The sequence below is a fragment of the Apiotrichum porosum genome (genome assembly GCF_003942205.1).
Source record: "Apiotrichum porosum strain DSM 27194 chromosome Unknown scaffold_9, whole genome shotgun sequence".
Lineage (NCBI taxonomy): Eukaryota > Fungi > Basidiomycota > Tremellomycetes > Trichosporonales > Trichosporonaceae > Apiotrichum > Apiotrichum porosum.
Genome location: NW_021167116.1, coordinates 908,185 through 925,764, shown reverse-complemented (window position 1 = coordinate 925,764; position 17,580 = coordinate 908,185). Strand labels below are relative to the sequence as shown.

Here is a 17,580-nt window from a genome sequence, read left to right as displayed (position 1 = left end):
CACAACACCCAGAGATGAAGGACTTGGATTCCACAGACGGGGAGATCGATGAGCTTAGCTTGTTGCCGCCCTAGATACGACACTTTAACGGTGCCAAAGACGGCAAGCCCAGCACAACTCGGTCCCAATATCCGACGACGCTGGACCGCGGGTGTTCCTCTTATTCGTCAGGTCCAAACGTCAAGTGCACACCAAGAACCGAGGATGGAAGCTTTAAAGCAGAGGTGAAACGGCGGATGCGTGCACTTTGGTGTGCCGCACGTCTCGTAATCTATCACGCGGGAAGGCAAATGCCCAACAGTTCAGAATATCGAACGGAAACACAATACTTGCAACAGGCCGGTCAGCATGGTGCGGTCTCGGAGGTCGTGGGAGTCAGTGGCCAGTGGGTCATTTATGGCCGTCATTCATCAATGCTTGTCTCTTGGAACGCCACTCATGGCTGCCACCGACATGGGGGACTTGAGCGATGGGTCGATGAACAACAGGCAAGGTCTGTCTTTGAATCTGGATCTGGATACGTTTCTCCCCTGATTTTAGAGATGAGACGTCTGGGGAGAGTTTGGTCCTGTCTCGCGTTGTTGAGCTCGTTTCCCGTTTTGCCACTCCGTTGCTGGCCCAGTAACGATGCATTACCCCCGACGTACGATTCTATTCGTCCGTATTGGGCCGACCACCACAACATGCAGGTGCAAGACGGCTTTGGACTGTTTCAAAGGACAGTTTGGATTCCGTCGGCCGGCCGTCGATCTTCGGCTTCCTTGCCCATTGCTGTCTGCCACATTCCAGGTTTCCAGTTCCACGACAAGAGACACCCACTTTCTGTTACCGAACGCCTGTTGCTTGCATCACTTGCATCACTTGCATCACTTGCATCACTTGCATCACTTGGCAAGCCACCAGCCCATGCAAACGCGCCATACACGGCCAGCCAGTCCAGAGCCCAGACCCGGCCTGTAACCGCATGGCCACCCGAGGTAAACGACTTTAAACGACAGGCGGGTTTGGCACGGTTTACCGAGAGCGCCGGCACCCGGCCAAAATTGCCCGGCGTCTTGAAATTTAGGACCGTGCGCGCAGGATTGGGATTATTGGGATTCCTTCTGGGTCTGCCGTGCGTGCGTGCCGTCGTTTGGCGTCGGCTGGCGATGCTCGCAGCGGGGGGCAGCGGTTTGCAAGCGTGTAGCAGGCGTCGCCGTGCGCATTTCGGCATCGCGGTTCGCACTTCGCAGTTCGTTCTTCGCGGTTCGGACGGGCAGTCGCGCCTCGGCCGTCCTGTTCTCCATTTGCTGGGCCGGTTTATCATTGTCGACATTGGCTGACAGCGCCCGTGCACCACACAACCTTGCCAAACCCACCAGCGTCTCTTCTCTTCTTTCCGATATCCGAGTGGTCGAGCGGCGGGTGCGGCGGGGGTGCGGCGGGGGTGCGGGGGGGTGGAGGAGCTAACTCTTTCCTTCGGCTGCCATATCGTCTGCGTCGGCTGACACCCGTCCCTCTCCACACATGGTGCCCGGTTTTCTGCAGCTCCTGCCAACTGATCAAACCTGTCCTCTCGGGTAACCCTTCGGATTCACCGGGCGCGGAGTGTAGGGGGGACCAACGGCCCAACCCCCGCCTTGCACACGAGCGGTAAAAGGTTTCCCCCCCTCACAAGCTGCATGCAAGCTGCGAGCTCGAGAGCTGACGGGCTTTCCCTGTGATCCTGTGATTCCCTACTGTCCCTTATTATTCAAGCTCTGGCGCTCTGGAAGAATACGCGCGGGTGTTTCTGGTCGCGTGGCGCTGTTTTTTTATGCGTCGCGGCTCGCGGCTAAGCGACGGATAGCGATAGCGAGTAAGGGCTGTGGGTGGCGATTCGCTCATGGCCGAAGCAGTCGGCTGGGGGGTGGGCTTTTGTGTACCTGGGTCAAGTGTGGATCGCTGGTAATGTTCTGATGTGTGTGACAGACGACAAGGCCTCGAATAGCCCGACTCTGCCTCGTGCTTCTCTGTCAGTGTGTGCTCCACACGTCCTGTTTGTGCTTGTAATATGCATACACCTGCCTGGGGGATCGTACAAAACTCTCAATTACACCTACGCTCCGTGCTCCGTGTCTCATTTCTAATCTAGCCCTCGCGAGCGACCTCCTCGACGGCCTGGGCAAAGACCTTGCAGGCGCGAGCCATCTCCTCCTCGGTGATGACGAGAGGGGGGATGAAGCGGATGGTGTCAAAGCACGAGGTGGTGAGGATGAAGAGGCCGGCGGCCTGGCACTTCTGCTGGACGCGCTTGCCGACGTTGGCGGGGATGGTGACGCCGTCCTTGACGGTGAGGGCGTCGCCGGCCGAGGCAAACTCGCACGCGACCATCAGACCCTTGCCGCGGACGTCGGCGATGAGGTTGGCGGTCTTGGGGCTCGACTTGAGGCCGTTGAGCATCTCGAAGAGCTGGGCCGAGCGGGCATTGACGTTCTCAATGATGGGCTGAGTCTTGAAGACCTCGGCGACGGCGACGGCGGCAGCGCACGAGACGGCGTTACCGGCGTAGGTGCCGCCAATGGTGCCGGGCTCCTGCTTGGCCATGAGCTCGCGCGAGGCAACGACACCCGAGAGGGGGTAGCCGTTGGCGAGACCCTTGGCAAAGATCATGACGTCGGCGCGCACACCCGAGTACTCGGACATGAACATCTTGCCGGTACGGCCAAAGCCAGTCTGGACCTCGTCGATGACAAGGAGGATGCCGTGCTTGTCGCAGAACTCGCGGAGGAACTGGAGCCACGAGGCAGGGGCGGGAACATAACCACCCTCACCGATAACGGGCTCGATGAAGAGGGCAGCGACGTCGCCGCCGGCAGTCTGCTGCTTGATAAGGAGCTCAAGCTGGAACTTGGCCATCTTGACGAGCTCCTCCTCGGGGGTGGCAGGGTCGACACCAAGCGAGTGCCAGTAAGGGAAGGGAGTGGTGTAGACGCCGTTCATGGTAGCACCGGTGCCCATGGTGTAGACGTTCTTGGACTTGGTGAGGGCCGAGGCACCGTGGGTGCGGCCGTGGTACGAGCCCTGCATGACAATCACGTTGGGGCGGTTCGAGGCGCGCTTGACGAGCTTGAGAGCCATCTCAATGGCCTCGGAACCCGAGTTCCAGAAGAAGAAGGTGTCGAGCGAAGGGTGGGGCATGAGGGGGAGGAGCGACTCGACAAGCTGGAGGTAGGGGAGCGAGAACGCGACCGAGCACTGGACGTGCGAGATCTGCTGGGCCTGGTTGACAACAGCGGCGGTCACGGCGGGGTGCGAGCTGAAGAGTTTGTTAGCGACGAGGTCGTGAGAGAGGTGGCCGCTCCACAGTAGTCATTTTTCCTTTTTACTCACTGGCCGAGGTTGGTGACTCCGATACCGGCGGTGAGGTCGAGGAACTCGTTGCCCTCCTGGTCCCAGACGGTGCATCCCTGGCCCTTGACGATGATGGCATCGTGGAGACGGGTGAGCGCGGGGGTGACGTGCTTGCGGTTCTGCTCAAGGAGAGGCTTGAGGTCGGTCTGGGCGACAGGCATCTTGGGAGGTGGGGCAGAGGTGATGGGGTTGGAGTGGAGGGACGCGAGTGCGCGAGTGTTCTTAAGCTGGCGGGCGGTGATGGAGGTGATGCGAGACGCGATGGGGGTCATTGTGGGCACAGCGATGGGGAGGGGGGCAGGGGTTATATACAAGACAAGGAAAGAGCTGGGGACGGCACCACACGGGTTGCGTTATGACCTTTGCCCGTCGCCAGTCTCGCCTCTGCATGCCTGAATCTGACCTTTGCCCGACGAATCTGACCTTTGCGCCACCAAAAGGTCAGATAATCGGGTCGACCATTGCCAACGCAAGCGCGCTACAGAACGGCCGTACCAGTCTCCGGTGGGCCTCCCTGGAAACGCCAGTCAGTCGCCAAGCACAGCGCCGTTCAAGCCGCCGCTACTGACGGACGAGTGGGCTCGTTTTGGGTGCGCGGGGCCAGCGCTTAGGAGCGGGGGGGAAAGGGGTGGGATTGCTGCCTAGGCGCTTGTGGTTTGTGTCTCTGGTGTTCTGTGTCTCTCTCTCCCCCCACCCCCCCTTTGCTGCCCTACGTATCGCTTGGATAGAGAGTGGAATTTTGCAAGCCTGCGTCATGCTGCCCGGGGCCTTTCCCATCAGGCATCAGGACGTCACCTGCCAGGACCGCTTCGGCAGCGACGATACGAGGTGGGGGGGATGTGGAGCTCTTTGACCTTTTTGGAACGTCGCCCTATTCCTGATTGTATAGTCTTTAGCCGTCGGCAACGGCCTCTGTCGTCGTCTGCTCGGTCCAGTCGCCAGATCGCTTAGGGCAAAGAGATAGGATGAAGGGGGCCAAGCGAAGGGGGGGATTTTTTGGAGTCTCCACACACCCAGCACCAGGCGGCAGGCGGCCTTTTCTGCCTAATCTCGGCCCGTCATAAAAGTCCGCACGGGCGGATTTTATGTTTGTGTGTGTGCCGGAGATAGCCGCGGGAAGGATCGCGTCACGTGACATTGGAACGGAGTGTCGACGCATCTCCCTGCCACTTACCCCGCATTCTACCCCACACGCCCCACTGTGTGTGCCCCGGAGCCTGGCCGCTGATGGCCGGCGCTTGGCAACACCTGGGTGCCCCCCACCATACGTCATGTTCCGGCCGACTCTCATGTGCTGATCCGTAGACACCAAGAGAGAACGACAGCACACAAGCAACACTCAAGTACGCAGCTACAGAGCCACACACATCACATATCCATCATCGACGCGTGACACCTTTTTCTGCTCTCACTACTCACGACCATGTCTCGCATCGCCGCCGCCTGCGCGCGTGCCGCTCGCCACACCCGCCCTCGTGCTCCCCGGCTCTCGACGCCTGTCCTCTCACTCGCATCAGCGTCCCGCGCTCTGCCTCGCCATGTATCGCTGGCCCCAAGCGGCACACGCGCGTTCCACGCCTCGTCTCGCTCCCTCGGTCTCTTCCACTTCAAGCTCCACGATATCGGAGAGGGCATCACAGAGGTGGAGATGATCAAGTGGCATGTCAAGGTCGGCGATGTCATCGAGGAGTTTGACTCGCTGTGCGAAGTTCAGAGCGACAAGAGCGTGTAAGTCTATAGCTGCGTTCTTCGCGATACGTCCACAGCTGACATTTCCAAGTGTCGAGATCACGTCCCCGCACGCCGGAAAGGTGGCCAAGCTGAATGCCGATGTTGGCAAGGTGATCAAGGTCGGCATGACCCTGTGCGAGCTGGAGACGGACGCCGTGGACGAGGCAGAGGCTGAGGCCGAGGCTGCACCAGAGCCCGAGGCAGCTACCCCACCACCACCACCTCCTCCTCGCCGTGAGGCCGCTCCCCCAACCCCTGCACCTGCTCCTCCTTCACCTCCTGCCGCTGCCGCTCCGCCCAAGCGCGCACCGCGCCCACACCCGCTCGACGACACAGCCGTCCGCTTCGAGGGCGAGGCCTCTGTGCTCCCGCAGGCCCCCAAGCGCCAGATGAAGATCCCCGACTCGGTCGAGGCCCGCCGCGAGGGTGGTGGCCAGGTGAAGCGTATTGTCAAGGCATCGCCGGCCGTCCGCGCCCTGGCAGGCCGGCTCGGCGTGGAGCTCGAGGACGCTACCCCGACCGGCGACGGAGGCCGCGTGACCCGCGAAGACCTTGAGCGTCTCGCTGCCGAGGGTTCGGCTGCCAGCTCCAGCTCGGCCCCTGCGCCTACCCCATCTGCTTCTGCCCCCCGCCCAGCCGCTGCTCCCCGCCAGTCGTCTGCCGCCCCCGTCGACCGCGGCGAGAACGTCGAGCGCATGGAGATGGGCCGCACCCGCAAAGTCATGTACAAGGCTATGGGTTCGATGGGCTCTGTCCCCCACTTTGGGTGAGTTTGGAACTCCTGGGGGACCTGTAACTGACAGACAGCTACGCACACACTCTGGACCTCACCAACCTCCTGCCCTTGATGAAGGCCGCGAACGCACCGCGCTCCGAGCCCTCGGGCTACATTGCGTCCGACGTGCCCGGCTCGCTGGTTCACCCGGCCCCCGTACCCGAGCGCGAGAAGACGTCTCTCCTGGCCTTCCTCGTCAAGGCGCTCTCGCTCGCGCTGGAAGAGCACCCCATCATGCGCGCCCGCGTGCGCGAGCAGGGCGAGCAGCGCTGGCTCGACGTGAGCCGCGACGCCAACATTGGCATTGCCGTCAGCGACCCCAAGTTGGGCCTCCTCACGCCCTCCCTCCCCGCCCTCGACCCGTCCTCGTCCGTCGCCACCATTGCCGGTGAGCTGTCGGCGCTGCGCGCGCGCGCCGCCCGTCCAGGCCCCCTGCCGCACATCACCCTGTCGTCCGTCGGCGGACTGGGCGAGGCGCGCGGCGCCATGCCCGTCCTGCCCCCCGGCGGCGGACTAGCCATCGCCGCCGTCGGCCGCGCCGCATGGGAGATGGAGTGGGCGCTGCGCGGCGGCGACAAGACCCGTGGTAAAGACCAGTTTGGCCTGTCGGGCGTCTGGGGTGTCGAGCCCGGACAAGTGGAGAAGGCCGGCCCGCGGGCGGTGCTCCGCTGCCCCGTGGGCTGGAGCGGCGACCACAGGGTGCTGGAGGGCGCCGAGCTGATTGCGTTCACCGAGACGTGGAAGCGGTTCGTCGAGGAGCCCTGGCGCTGGATGGAGGTGTAGAGCTCGGAGCCGGGGTTGGTACAGGCGCAAGCACGCACATTTTCGGTGTAGAGGTGTGTAGCAATAGCAATAGTCTTTTAGTCCTTTGGAAAGGAGCATGGGCGTGCATGTAAAAAGAACAATCGGCATTTGGTAGCGGAGAAACGAGCAGCAGGCGCGCGGTGCGAAACAAACGAGTTGCAAGTTGCAACGGTGCAACGGTGATTCGGAGACAGGGCACGTCGGTGTTCTCGCGATCTCGCACCGCGCTATGGGCGCCTCAGTAGCCCATCAACTCGCCGCACCACCCACGGGCCCTCGCCACGTCTCGTGACTGGCGAGGCCGCGGCAGGCTGCTCAGCTCGACGTGGAAGTGAGCAAGTGGTACCGCAGTGGCTCTGCCATGGCTCTGCAGTAACAGCGCGCTTTTATAGACTCGAGAGAGCCGCCAAAAAACAGTGCATACCATCAAAGTGCGGCGCTGCGGAAGAATGCCGAGCATTTGCGCCAAACATGAGCCCCCGCCCGCCACACGAGCGATTTTCCCTTGCTTGGCGTATGGGTATGGGCGTGCGGTGCGTGGTACACGGCCTCGGCGCCGCTGCTGCAGTGGTTCACGATCACATCCATGTGTCTTATGCACACTCCAGTGCGCGAGGGGGACCATGGTGCCATGACTGGGGTCTCTGCATTGGAAGCACATTCGACAGGGATAGGCCAAATCTTCATGCCACAAGCTACAAGGCCACAAGTTTGCGCAAGGATGCCGCCGGGAGGTAAATTGGACCTAATTGACCGTTTTGTATTTTTTTGCGAGATGTGTTTTGTCTCGATCTGTTGTAGGAGACCGAGGACACATGTGACCCACGCTCTTCCCACTACTGTAAATATAGTGCACTGTATCCTTGAGACACTCGCATGGGGTCACGCTGTTGCCTCTTTTGCTGCTGTGCTGGCCACCAACTCGTGACTGACCCGCGGGGAATTGCCACGAACGGATGGGATGGGCCGATGTGCGCCACTTGCTCTCTCTGCCTGCAACCTGGGTGTGCGTACCTGGCCCACCCACCAAATCGGGTGCATTTCATTTAGCCTGCCGCTTGTCGGACCCCCCCTTTTTAGCTTTGAGCTTGCGTTTTGTATGACGCACCACCACAGGCGTACAGGCCACCGGTGCGGGCGGGCGGGGCGGCTGCGGGGCTGTGGCTGCCTGGCTGGCCCATTCTGTGAATATATCGGTCCGCGGCCGTCAGAGACCATATCTCCAACCCCATCTCCAGCACCAACAACACACACTCCCCACACCCTCTTTCAACACACACTCCCCAACCGGCTTTAGGTTCAACACCATGGGCAAGGACAAGGACCCAGACTCTGACGGACGCATCCCCACAGACGACGACCCCAGTGAGCCTCCCCCCCCCCCCAACACCCAACCCCCAAATCCCATCGTCCCTCTCCAACTCGGGAGGCTGGCTCCACCCCTGTTGCCCGACAGTAGCCAGGTCGAGTGAAGGGGTGCACCGTCCCTGGCAGCACCGACGGCGACGTGGAGCGAAACGGTGCTTTCCAAAGTGTTTAGAGCAGCACCAAAGACTCCAAAATGACGTACGGGCTGCCATGGGAGCATGCTTGGTGGAGACGGGGCACGTTGGACCGGAAATCCAAGCACACGTTCGTGCGCCACTGGGTTCTGAGCTTTGGTTGCATGTTTACCGCTTGCCAGAGCTATACATAGGCGAGGTGCTCTCTTGGTCTCCTCTCTCTCCCGGCCCTCCCTCCTCCTCACTGCATATTGCTGTTTGCTGACACTTGTGTGTCTCTCTTTCCACAAACCATGGTGACTACCGCGTACCCCACCCCAAACTCGTCTCCGGAACTCCACCCCAATCTCAACCCGGCCCCCAAACCACTGTCCATTGCGATCCCTCCGCCATCACCGCCTGCTACCCCGCCAACACTGGCTGCCCCCGCCTCGCCTACGATATCCGAAACAGCCACGCAGGAGTTTACAGACGACACGGGTGCGCCGGCGACGCTACCCGAGGTGGGCGGCGGCGGCGAAGAAGGCAAGCTCAAGGTCCTCCTGGGCCTGCTCAAGAAGTGAGTTTACAAACGTGGCTCGTGGTACAGATGCGCGCAAGCGGTCTAGGCTTTTCCGGCGTCTAGGCTGCCAGCGTGGTGGGCGGCCTGGACCCGCGGGACGCCTTCGACCTTGCTGTCGGTCCCATCTTGCCCACTGCCCACTGCCCATCTTCACTGCACCACCTTGCCCCTTATTTCCGAGACTGGCAGTGGTGCCTTGTGTCTCCCCCTCTCCTCCGAGCTCCCCGAACTGACCTTGTGCAGGCTCGTCGGCGTCAAGGACGTTGCCAACCTGTAAGTGCCCCTCCCTCCCCATCCCGGTCCAGTTGCAGTACATCGCTTCTCAGAAGCCGAAGAAAAAGCCCGTTCTGGCGTCAACATAACCGATGACTCTGGAGCGACACTGCACTACTGCTCCATCGCACCGTCAACAAGATTACGCCGCTGACGTACCCGCTTAGCCGTCTCTCCCTCCCAGCTTCGCTTCTCGAGCCAGTTCCCAACCTCGAGTACTGGCAGTATGCCGACCGCGCGGACATCTTTGCTGCGTGAGTACCAGTTGCGTGTCCAAGGAGGAAGTTGCAGGGAGCTGGGGAAGGTACACTGCCGGGGTTCTTCCTTGCTGTGGTGATGGCCTCGTGGTGCTTGTGTTTGGCGACTGCCCCTGCGGTCACACGTGCTCGGAAGCATGGACCGTGCATCCTCGCCGACTTGCGATAACTGACGCCACACAGCATCGGCGACAGCGACGATGACCTCGAGCGAATGATTGCCGTCCTGCGCTTCCTCTTCTCCAAGGACCTCAAGTTTGTGCGCTCGCGTCTTGGCAAGCCGTACAACTCTGCTCTTGGTGAGTTTTGACGCACAGTCGCGGCCGTCTAACTCTCCAGGCGAGCACTTCCGCTGCTCGTGGCGTGTCCCGCCACTCATCCTGGACAAGCAGAGTGGTGTGCCCATCGTCCGCACCCACGTGCACGTGCCGCTGCCCAACGAGCCCCCCTACGGCGGCCAGGGCGGTTCGGGCTGGGCGACGCCGGTGCTCCGGCCCGAGGACGGCGGCAAGAGCAAGGACGGCAGCGAGTCGAGCTCGATCCGGTCCACGACGTCGTCCAAGTTTGACAAGAGCTCGATCAAGGCTGCGGCCATGGCCGACAAGAAGCGCGGTCTCGCGACGCCTTCGCAGGCGAGCTTTGACATGAGCGCCCTCCGTCAGGCGATCCCGGGTCCCGGCGACGAGGTGCTCCCGCGAGAGCCTGACGCGGGCGTCAAGGACAGCGAAAAGGTGACGGTGGTCTTCCTCTGCGAGCAGACCAGCCACCACCCGCCCGTTTCGGCCGCCTACTACCACTGCCCCGAGCGCGGTATTGAGGCGGTCGGTATCGACCAGATTGTCGCCAAGGTGTCCTTCCCTTGTGAGTTTCCCTTGGACCACAGTTCTTCTGAACAACGGTCCACGCCACACCCGAGTACTTCAACTGACTCTCCGCAGCCATCCGCCTGGGCCCCGGTCCCCAGAACAAGGGCATCTTTGTGCGCATCACGCGCGACGGTCCCGGCAAGGGCGAAGAGTACCAGATCACCCACCCTGCCGCACAGGTGAACGGCATCCTCAAGGGCTCGTACTATGGCACCATGTCCGAGAGCATTTCGGTGACGGTGCGCGGCACCGACGACGCCAAGACGCGCCTGCGCTGTCTCATCGAGTACAAGGACGAGTCGTGGCTCGGCAAGCCGCGCTTCCTCATCGAGGGCGTCATCTACCGCTACAACGTGGGCAACGCCGACGAGGCGGCCCTGGCGGAGAGCTGGACAAAATGCAAGCAGGTGCCCGCGGACAAGGTCGTGGCCCAGCTGGAGGGTAACTGGATGCGCCAGATCCGCTACCGCTACAAGGGCGACAAGGTGAGTCAAGGAAGCAAAGCAAAGGAAGAGTATAGGCGTTGCGTCAAACCTCGCCTCCCTCTCCTTTGCCACGCCCGTCTACTGAATCAGCCTTACTCACACCACACCCACAGGAGTGGAAGATCCTCCTGGACCTGGACGAGCTCGCGCTCATCCCCAAGATTGTGCGCCCGCTCGACGAGCAGGAGGAGCAGGAGAGCCGGCGGTTGTGGGACCCCGTGACGCAGAACCTCGTGTCCAAGAACTGGGGCGAGGCGACGCGCCAGAAGCAGATCATCGAGCAGCGACAGCGCGATATTGCCACCAAGCTCAAGGCGACGGGTGAACTGTGAGTTGCGGTGTCGTCAGGAGTGGAGGGGAGGGGGAGGGGGGAGGGGGGAGGGGGGAGGGGGGAGGGAGGGTCGGGGACCGACGTCTGGTATATCGGGCCGGACTCGGGGCAGCGAACGCCGGTGCCATGTCTCCCTGTCTGGCCCGGACGCGGCCCATGTTTGTTTCGGAGTGCTGGTCTGGAAGCGTCTCCATGACTGGACCCGTGGGCCTTGCGTGCTTGCCGACCAAAACGCCAAAACAAGTTGTGTGTGGTTGCCTCTTGTTCCTCGATTACGAGAACGAAAACAAAAAAAAAAAAAAAGCCGAAACTGTCGCTCGCGTTTTTGGTTCCCCATCATGTGCCGTTTCATCTATCCTGGAATCATCCCCCCCTCTTCTGTGCTGGTGCCACGGTGTTGTGGCCCATTTCCTGTCTGCACGCGATCCGTACCGTACTGCCGCTGACACGATTCGCTACAGGCACGAGCCGCGCTTCTTCGAAAAGGAATACACGGACGGCCGGCCGGTGCTCACGGCCGCGGGGCTCGAGGTGGTGCAGGCGGAGATTGCCCGTGTGCAGGGCTTGTAACACGGCGCCCACGGAGGGTATTGGTGTGGTGCCCGGGGAGGGGGGATTTACTGTAGATGATAGATGGCTAGCTTGCCGAAACGCGTACGTGCGTTTAGTTCATATTTGCCCATATGTATGGGCGTGGACCGGGCCACGGGAGTGTTGAGCGTTGGGATGGGCGGAACGAGGGCATGACGAGGACGTGGTTATATGATCATGGGCGTGAGGCGCGAAGAGGGGCTTGATGGGGACTGGAACGAGATCCTTGAGTGGAACAGGAGCCATGTGCCAGACTATAGCCATGTCGTGGCACTTTCGAACCCCCCTTGCGCCGAGGTTGCCTAACCACACAAGGCAACAGTTCGTGGCTGGTGGGCCATGCACGTGAAGTAAGTACCTGTGGCGGGAGAATGGCAACGTGGGAGGAGGGGAGGAGGTAACTGTGCCGTACTGCCACTCAGTCGACCTTTAAACCGACGACGACAACGACGGCATTTACAGGGTCCATCCGGCACACCACCAACAAATGCCTTGTCAAACTCATTTCTCCATCTGGGCCGCGTCCCACTGAGCAGCGCTTGCCATCTCCACCGATCAGTACCAGTAACAGTAACAGCAACCGTTCCACCCAGGCGCCTGGACAGACGCCATGGCCATTGTACATCGCCGCACACACCTCGCGGCGCAAAACAAAACAAAAAACAAAATCCCATCCACGACCGACAAAAGGGACTGCAGTAAGTAGAGTCAGTGCTCTACTTGCGTCCCTTTTGCAACCAGTCCTCCCAAATTACATCCTACGGAATTGCCACCCCGCGAATCGATCCCCCGGTCACATCCCCCGCATCGGGCTACAGAACTACCTATGTGATTAGAAAGGTCTGCTACCGAGTTGGGTTAGTAAGGGTTAGTACGATACGGTAGGTTTTTGTGGCCTGATATACTACCGCGGCTAATGGAGACCTGGCGGCCTGGCGGGTCTCGGCGGTAATGGCCGGGGGAAAGTCGCCATGTGGAGGGATAGCCGCCGCGCTAACGGCTTGACTACCGCGGCTATGTGAATTTTAATTTTCCGAACGCGGGCGGTGGAGGGGGAGGGAAAAACGTGCATGCGTGCATGCATGCATGCATGCATTGCCGTGAAAGTGTACAAGAAGCTACCTGTACTTACATCGTCTGCATACATGCACGACTGGTCGTGTCTCGTAGAAGCCGCGTCAAAGGTAGTTGGGATCACATCATCCTACACCCTCCGCCAAGCTGCCACCTCGCAAGCTCCCAAGCTCCAAAGCCTGGGAGCCAAGTCGGTCCGCCCCCACGCCACCACCACCACCACCACCACCACCACACGCCGTCTTGCTAGCAATCCGAGCATCATACCACAGCAGGGTTGGGAGAGTGGGGATGGCCGCTCATGGATCATGGCCCGGCCCCACCTGCACACCTGGCCACCTGGAAGCTGGTGGCTGCCTGCGTACACGGCTGAGAACGGGTGTCGGCATGTTTGCGGCATGGGCTGGGTGGGCAGAGGCTGGGGAGAGGGCCGCCTGGGGGAGCGGCAGCGTCTCATTCCGCGCCTTGTGGCCCTGCCTGCGTGCAACTCCCACCTGGCACCTGCCTGGCCACCTGGCCACCTGTTCAATCGTGCACAGGCAAAAGCAGGGTTCTGTCGCTCGTAGACAAACTCGCTGGCAGGATGGGTGGACGCGTCACTGCGCGCACTGCTCGTTCTGGCAGGTGCGGCAAAAAAAAAGGAAAGGCATGGACACAGGGAAAAAGAGAGTCGCGTCGGGTGTGTGGCGCACGGCGGGGCGGGGCCTGCGAGCGGACCGCGGACAAACTGTAGCGAAACACGAGGGGCCCGGGGGATGCTCGATGCAGAGTAACAACGAGAGAGCGAGGTCTGGACGTCTGGCGCGTCTGGACGCGCAGGCAGCTTGGAATAGAGACGAGAAGAGGTGCTGAAGGCAGAGGGCACAAGAGACAGGCAGGTTCCAGGAGAGTGCATTGCATGGATGGTAGGACACGACAGGCGCGACAGGCTGCTTGCTCTATCGGGGGGGACGAACACGGCGGGGGCGGAGGGCAGAGTTGTACCGAAACCTTCGCGTCCATCTTTTACCCTGGCGTAAACAAACCCATGGGCACCCCACTCATTCCACCCACAGAGAGACCAAAGGGTGTGTGTCCAGAGACTGGCAACAGACAGGTAACAACAAGACACGGTGTGAGATGGAGAACGGGTGTGTGTGTGTGTGTGCATGATGCACGCACAGGCAGCTCCGAGGCACAGTGGAGTGTGGGGGTGGGAACAACATGCGGTGGCTGCTTGTGCTTGTGCTTGTTGTTGTTTTTGCACGGACGCGGACCGAGCAAGAGGCCGGACGGAGGGGCGGCATATGCAGATCGCAGCTGGGTGGGGAGAAGCCAGCAAGGGGGCGGTTGAGGCACGGGCAGAGAGAGAGAGTTGGGGGGGGGGATTTGCGGGCGGTCAACAGAGGCCATCACTGCGCGCCTCTGGGCAGCGGCTGGGGGGCGGCTGGGGGGCGGCAACCGGGGGGGGGGGGGGAGGGAGGACCTCGTTTGTAACTGTATGCATCCATGCTCGCCAGCGCCGGTCCACAGTGGGTGCACAGAGGTACAGAGAGTGCTGGCTGGGTGGGGTGTGCCCATGAGTGTGCGTGCGTCTGCTCTTGTCGTCTTTCATCTCATTCCTCTCACACATCATCAAGCAGCTCGTTGTACCAACACACACACACGCTCTTTCAACTCTCCCCCCTCCCCTCCCCCTCCCCCATCCTCCCTCCTCCCCTCCACCAATCCCTTGAACGTCGGGCACTCGTCGATACCATCGACGACCCCGGCCACCCGACACCTGTCGCCCGCCATATCCTCCACACCTCCCTCCCCACCGTCCCCCAATCTCACCCCATCTCTCCCACCCATCTTCCCTCGCCGCCCCAGTCGCTCGGGCGTCATGGCAGACCCCGCGTCGCCGCCGAGCTCCGACTCGCTGTCGCTGCCCGGCGCGTCGCCGCTGCCAATGTCCCCGGCACAAACAGTACAGGGCACACCGCCACCGGGATCCCCGCAGGACACTTTTGGGCCCAACACACCAAACGTCCCCGCCGGAGCACATCACAGTTCACCATCGACTGCTGGACCCGGTCCTAGCACGGTTGCTGCTGCTGCTGCCGCTGCCGCTACCGTGTCGTCATCAACATCACGGCCAGGCGGTGGTGGTGGTAGTGGCCCACAACAACTAGCCGGGTTGGCAGGCCTGGCACGCCTCGCAGGGTTTTCGCGTGACTCCCCTCCCGGGAGCCCTATCGAATCCGAAGGGCCAGAAAGCTCACTTGGCCACTCGCTCGGCCACACCAGCGGCTGGGCAGCGTCAGAACGTTCATATGACGAACGCTCGGGACGCTCGAGCTGGCGGTTCGAGTCTGCTGGCTCTGCCGCAGCTCAGTTTTCAGTTGCACGCAAACAGCGCATCTCAGCCAACCCGCCACTCCCAGACAAACCATACAAACCACCACCCGTCCCGCCCCTGTCGCCAAACACCATCGCCGCCGCCCAAGCGCTGCAACCGCCAGCGCCATCCTTCTCGTCATCGCCATGGGGCAGCCCCGGCAGTGCATCGTCGTTGGGCAGGAAGAAGGCTGCACAGGCGCGGGAGATTGAGCGGTCGCTTGCATTCGACGAGCAAGACGATGATGACGAACACCGATCGCTGTCTCTCGCTTCAGCGTCCACGCGCGGAACGGGCTCCACCGACCTTCCGCCGCTCCCCAGCAAGGACATTCCCCGGTACCCCTTCCTCGCACAGGACCCAGCGCTCATCCGGTCCGACTCGCCCAGCAGTCTCCGGGGAGCTGGAGCCGCAGCAGCAGCAGCAGCAGCTGCTGCTGCTGCTGGTGGCTCCACCTACACCAGTCTGCCAGTCCGGAGGCACAGTGGCGCCAGTGCAGCCGCATCCGAGCCGGCCAACCCTCCTCGTCCGAAACACCTTTCGGTTCAGAGCACTTACTCCGAGTCGTATGCGCTCGGCGGCGGTCTGGACACGCCTGATTCAAGCGGCCGACGCGGATGGAACGTCTTCGCCGGCGGCCCGCCACCTGCATGGGGCCGGCGCGACAGCCAACGGTCGGTCAAGTCTGCAAAGTCTGGGCGGTCGTCCAAATCCCTGCGCCGCAGACGGTCCAAACACGCGTCACTCGCGTTCGCAGCCAACGAAGGCGACGAATGGGTCAATGAAGACGACGCAGACTTGCTCGTGCTGGTCCGTCGGGCCGCGGTGCTCGAGCGTCTGCTGCGCGCCGGCAAGCGCGCATCCGGGGCCACGGGAAACAAGCGCTTCAGCACGTTCAGCACGAGCACGCGGTATGGCGGGTCAAACATGAGTCGGCACGGCACATCGGCGACATCACGCGCCGGCGGCGGCGGCGCCGGAGGCGTCGGCGTCCCGCACGGCTCCCAGTCGCCGCCACCGCCGAGCTCGAGCACGAGCCACAACCGCAGGTCAGCACAGAGTACCGGTCCCAACTCTATCAGGGCGCGCCTGGCACGACGCTTTGCACGCAACCGGGAACGTCCCTTTGCCGGACTGGGTTCAGAGGCCAGCGGTGACTCGCCGCCACACCGTCATGGCGACCTTGACGACAGTGGGGATGAGGACGAGGGCGGCGGCGGCGGCGGGCGTGTCGACCTCGGTTCAGAGCAATACCACGAGTCACTCACCTCGCATGCTTCGCGCGCCCCGACACCGCCCCGCCGTGCCGTTTCCACATCGCTCACTCGCGACCAGCGCGAGCCCACACCCCCAGGTGTCGGCACTGGTGTCATTGTGTTTCCCGAGCTGGCTGCGCTGCCGCCTCTGGAACCCGTCAACCGCAATGGCGACCTGTGTGCGCAGTCTTGCCTCTCCCCATCCCAGGCGATCCCGTACAACCCACTGCCACCACCCCCGCCGGCCAGCCACGGAACGGGCCTGTCGTCGCGCTCGCTCCACTCGCTGCGCAACCTTCGTTGGCTGGACGAAAAGCACCCCTCGGCATTCTTCTCGTCGTCGCCTTCTGTCCAGCCGCGCGAGAGCCGCAACTTGAGCGTGCTCTGGGGTGACGTGCCGTACTGCGACGAACACATCCGACCAAAGTCGGCGCGCAAATGCAAGTTCATCGTCGCGTTTGCGTGTATTGTCGGCATCATCCTGATCGTCGGCCTGCTGGCTGGCCTGCTCGCCCGCCGCCGGTCGCAGCTTACGTCGTCGTAGCCGTGTTGTCCTTTGCAAAGTCAACAAATCGCCACCACCGAGGGTATGTACCCCCACCGGCACCCGGCGCCACCGCCACAACACCCTTGCTCTCCATCTCTGCCACGCTCTCCCTGTATCGGCGACTGTTGTCATCCCCCGCCATCTCTTCTCAGCACCCCATGACTTGTTGTGTCTCTCGTTGTGAACAGGGAGTGCATACCCCAGTGCACGCCCTTTGTGCACCGCATACCGCACATCCGGACCCCAGACGCCAACCCGGCGGCGGCGCAGCCCATCGCGTCCCCGTCGACCACGCGGTGCCCGCGCCACCTCGTTCGCAGTTCACGGGCGTGCGGCGGCGCCAGCGCGCCGTCAGCCTCACCTTGTCCGGTCCTTGCTCAGTCGCCAGCACCGTCGGCAGGTCGGCAAGTCGGCACAACCGGCACAGTCAGCCAGCGCAGCCTGTTCGCACCGCGTTCTGGAGCCCTGTGGCGACGCCACACCCTCACCTGGCACGTCCAGTCCGCCTTGGCTTACACCACCTGCGCCCTGCTCCCCTCGGCGGCATCCCAATCCCCATTTCTCCTCACATCTTATCTCGTTAGACGGACCATTTTCGCGCACCCATCGTACAGAGTACCACAGTAATTCACTACAGTTACCTTACAGTACCCGGCCCAACATCCCGTTCGCATTTCATCCCCCTCTCCCCGTAGACATCGCCACCACCCGCTAGTCCATTAGTTCCCCCCCCCCTTCCCCCACTGCCAACCCCTCCCGGTCCCGTCCCGTCCATTTGGACTTGTCCTCTCGTCT

At 62.1% G+C, this 17,580-nt stretch overlaps 5 protein-coding genes across 5 annotated transcripts; 4 read left to right on the top strand and 1 right to left on the bottom strand.

Annotated features, from left to right (window-relative positions):
• Positions 1-2,109: 2,109 nt before the first annotated feature.
• On the bottom strand, positions 2,110-3,644 carry EHS24_009595 (uncharacterized protein; the record flags this gene model as incomplete). Its single annotated transcript, XM_028624868.1, has 2 exons — positions 2,110-3,277; positions 3,352-3,644. The coding sequence occupies 2 exons, from the start codon at positions 3,642-3,644 to the stop codon at positions 2,110-2,112; spliced, it is 1,461 nt and encodes a 486-aa protein (XP_028475036.1).
• A 1,151-nt stretch (positions 3,645-4,795) lies between these two features.
• Positions 4,796-6,661, top strand: EHS24_009594 (uncharacterized protein; the record flags this gene model as incomplete). The annotated part of the gene is made up of 3 exons (XM_028624867.1): positions 4,796-5,100; positions 5,153-5,869; positions 5,911-6,661. 3 exons carry the CDS (start codon positions 4,796-4,798, stop codon positions 6,659-6,661), a joined length of 1,773 nt encoding a protein of 590 aa, XP_028475035.1.
• Positions 6,662-7,989: 1,328 nt separating this feature from the next.
• On the top strand, positions 7,990-8,154 carry EHS24_009593 (uncharacterized protein; the record flags this gene model as incomplete). Its single annotated transcript, XM_028624866.1, has 1 exon — positions 7,990-8,154. The coding sequence occupies one exon, from the start codon at positions 7,990-7,992 to the stop codon at positions 8,152-8,154; it is 165 nt and encodes a 54-aa protein (XP_028475034.1).
• Positions 8,155-8,477: 323 nt separating this feature from the next.
• On the top strand, positions 8,478-11,528 carry EHS24_009592 (uncharacterized protein; the record flags this gene model as incomplete). Its single annotated transcript, XM_028624865.1, has 8 exons — positions 8,478-8,743; positions 8,810-9,019; positions 9,187-9,273; positions 9,460-9,575; positions 9,616-10,137; positions 10,215-10,627; positions 10,741-10,955; positions 11,420-11,528. 8 exons carry the CDS (start codon positions 8,478-8,480, stop codon positions 11,526-11,528), a joined length of 1,938 nt encoding a protein of 645 aa, XP_028475033.1.
• Positions 11,529-14,487: 2,959 nt separating this feature from the next.
• On the top strand, positions 14,488-16,782 carry EHS24_009591 (uncharacterized protein; the record flags this gene model as incomplete). The annotated part of the gene is made up of 1 exon (XM_028624864.1): positions 14,488-16,782. The coding sequence occupies one exon, from the start codon at positions 14,488-14,490 to the stop codon at positions 16,780-16,782; it is 2,295 nt and encodes a 764-aa protein (XP_028475032.1).
• Between the last annotated feature and the right edge of the window lie 798 nt (positions 16,783-17,580).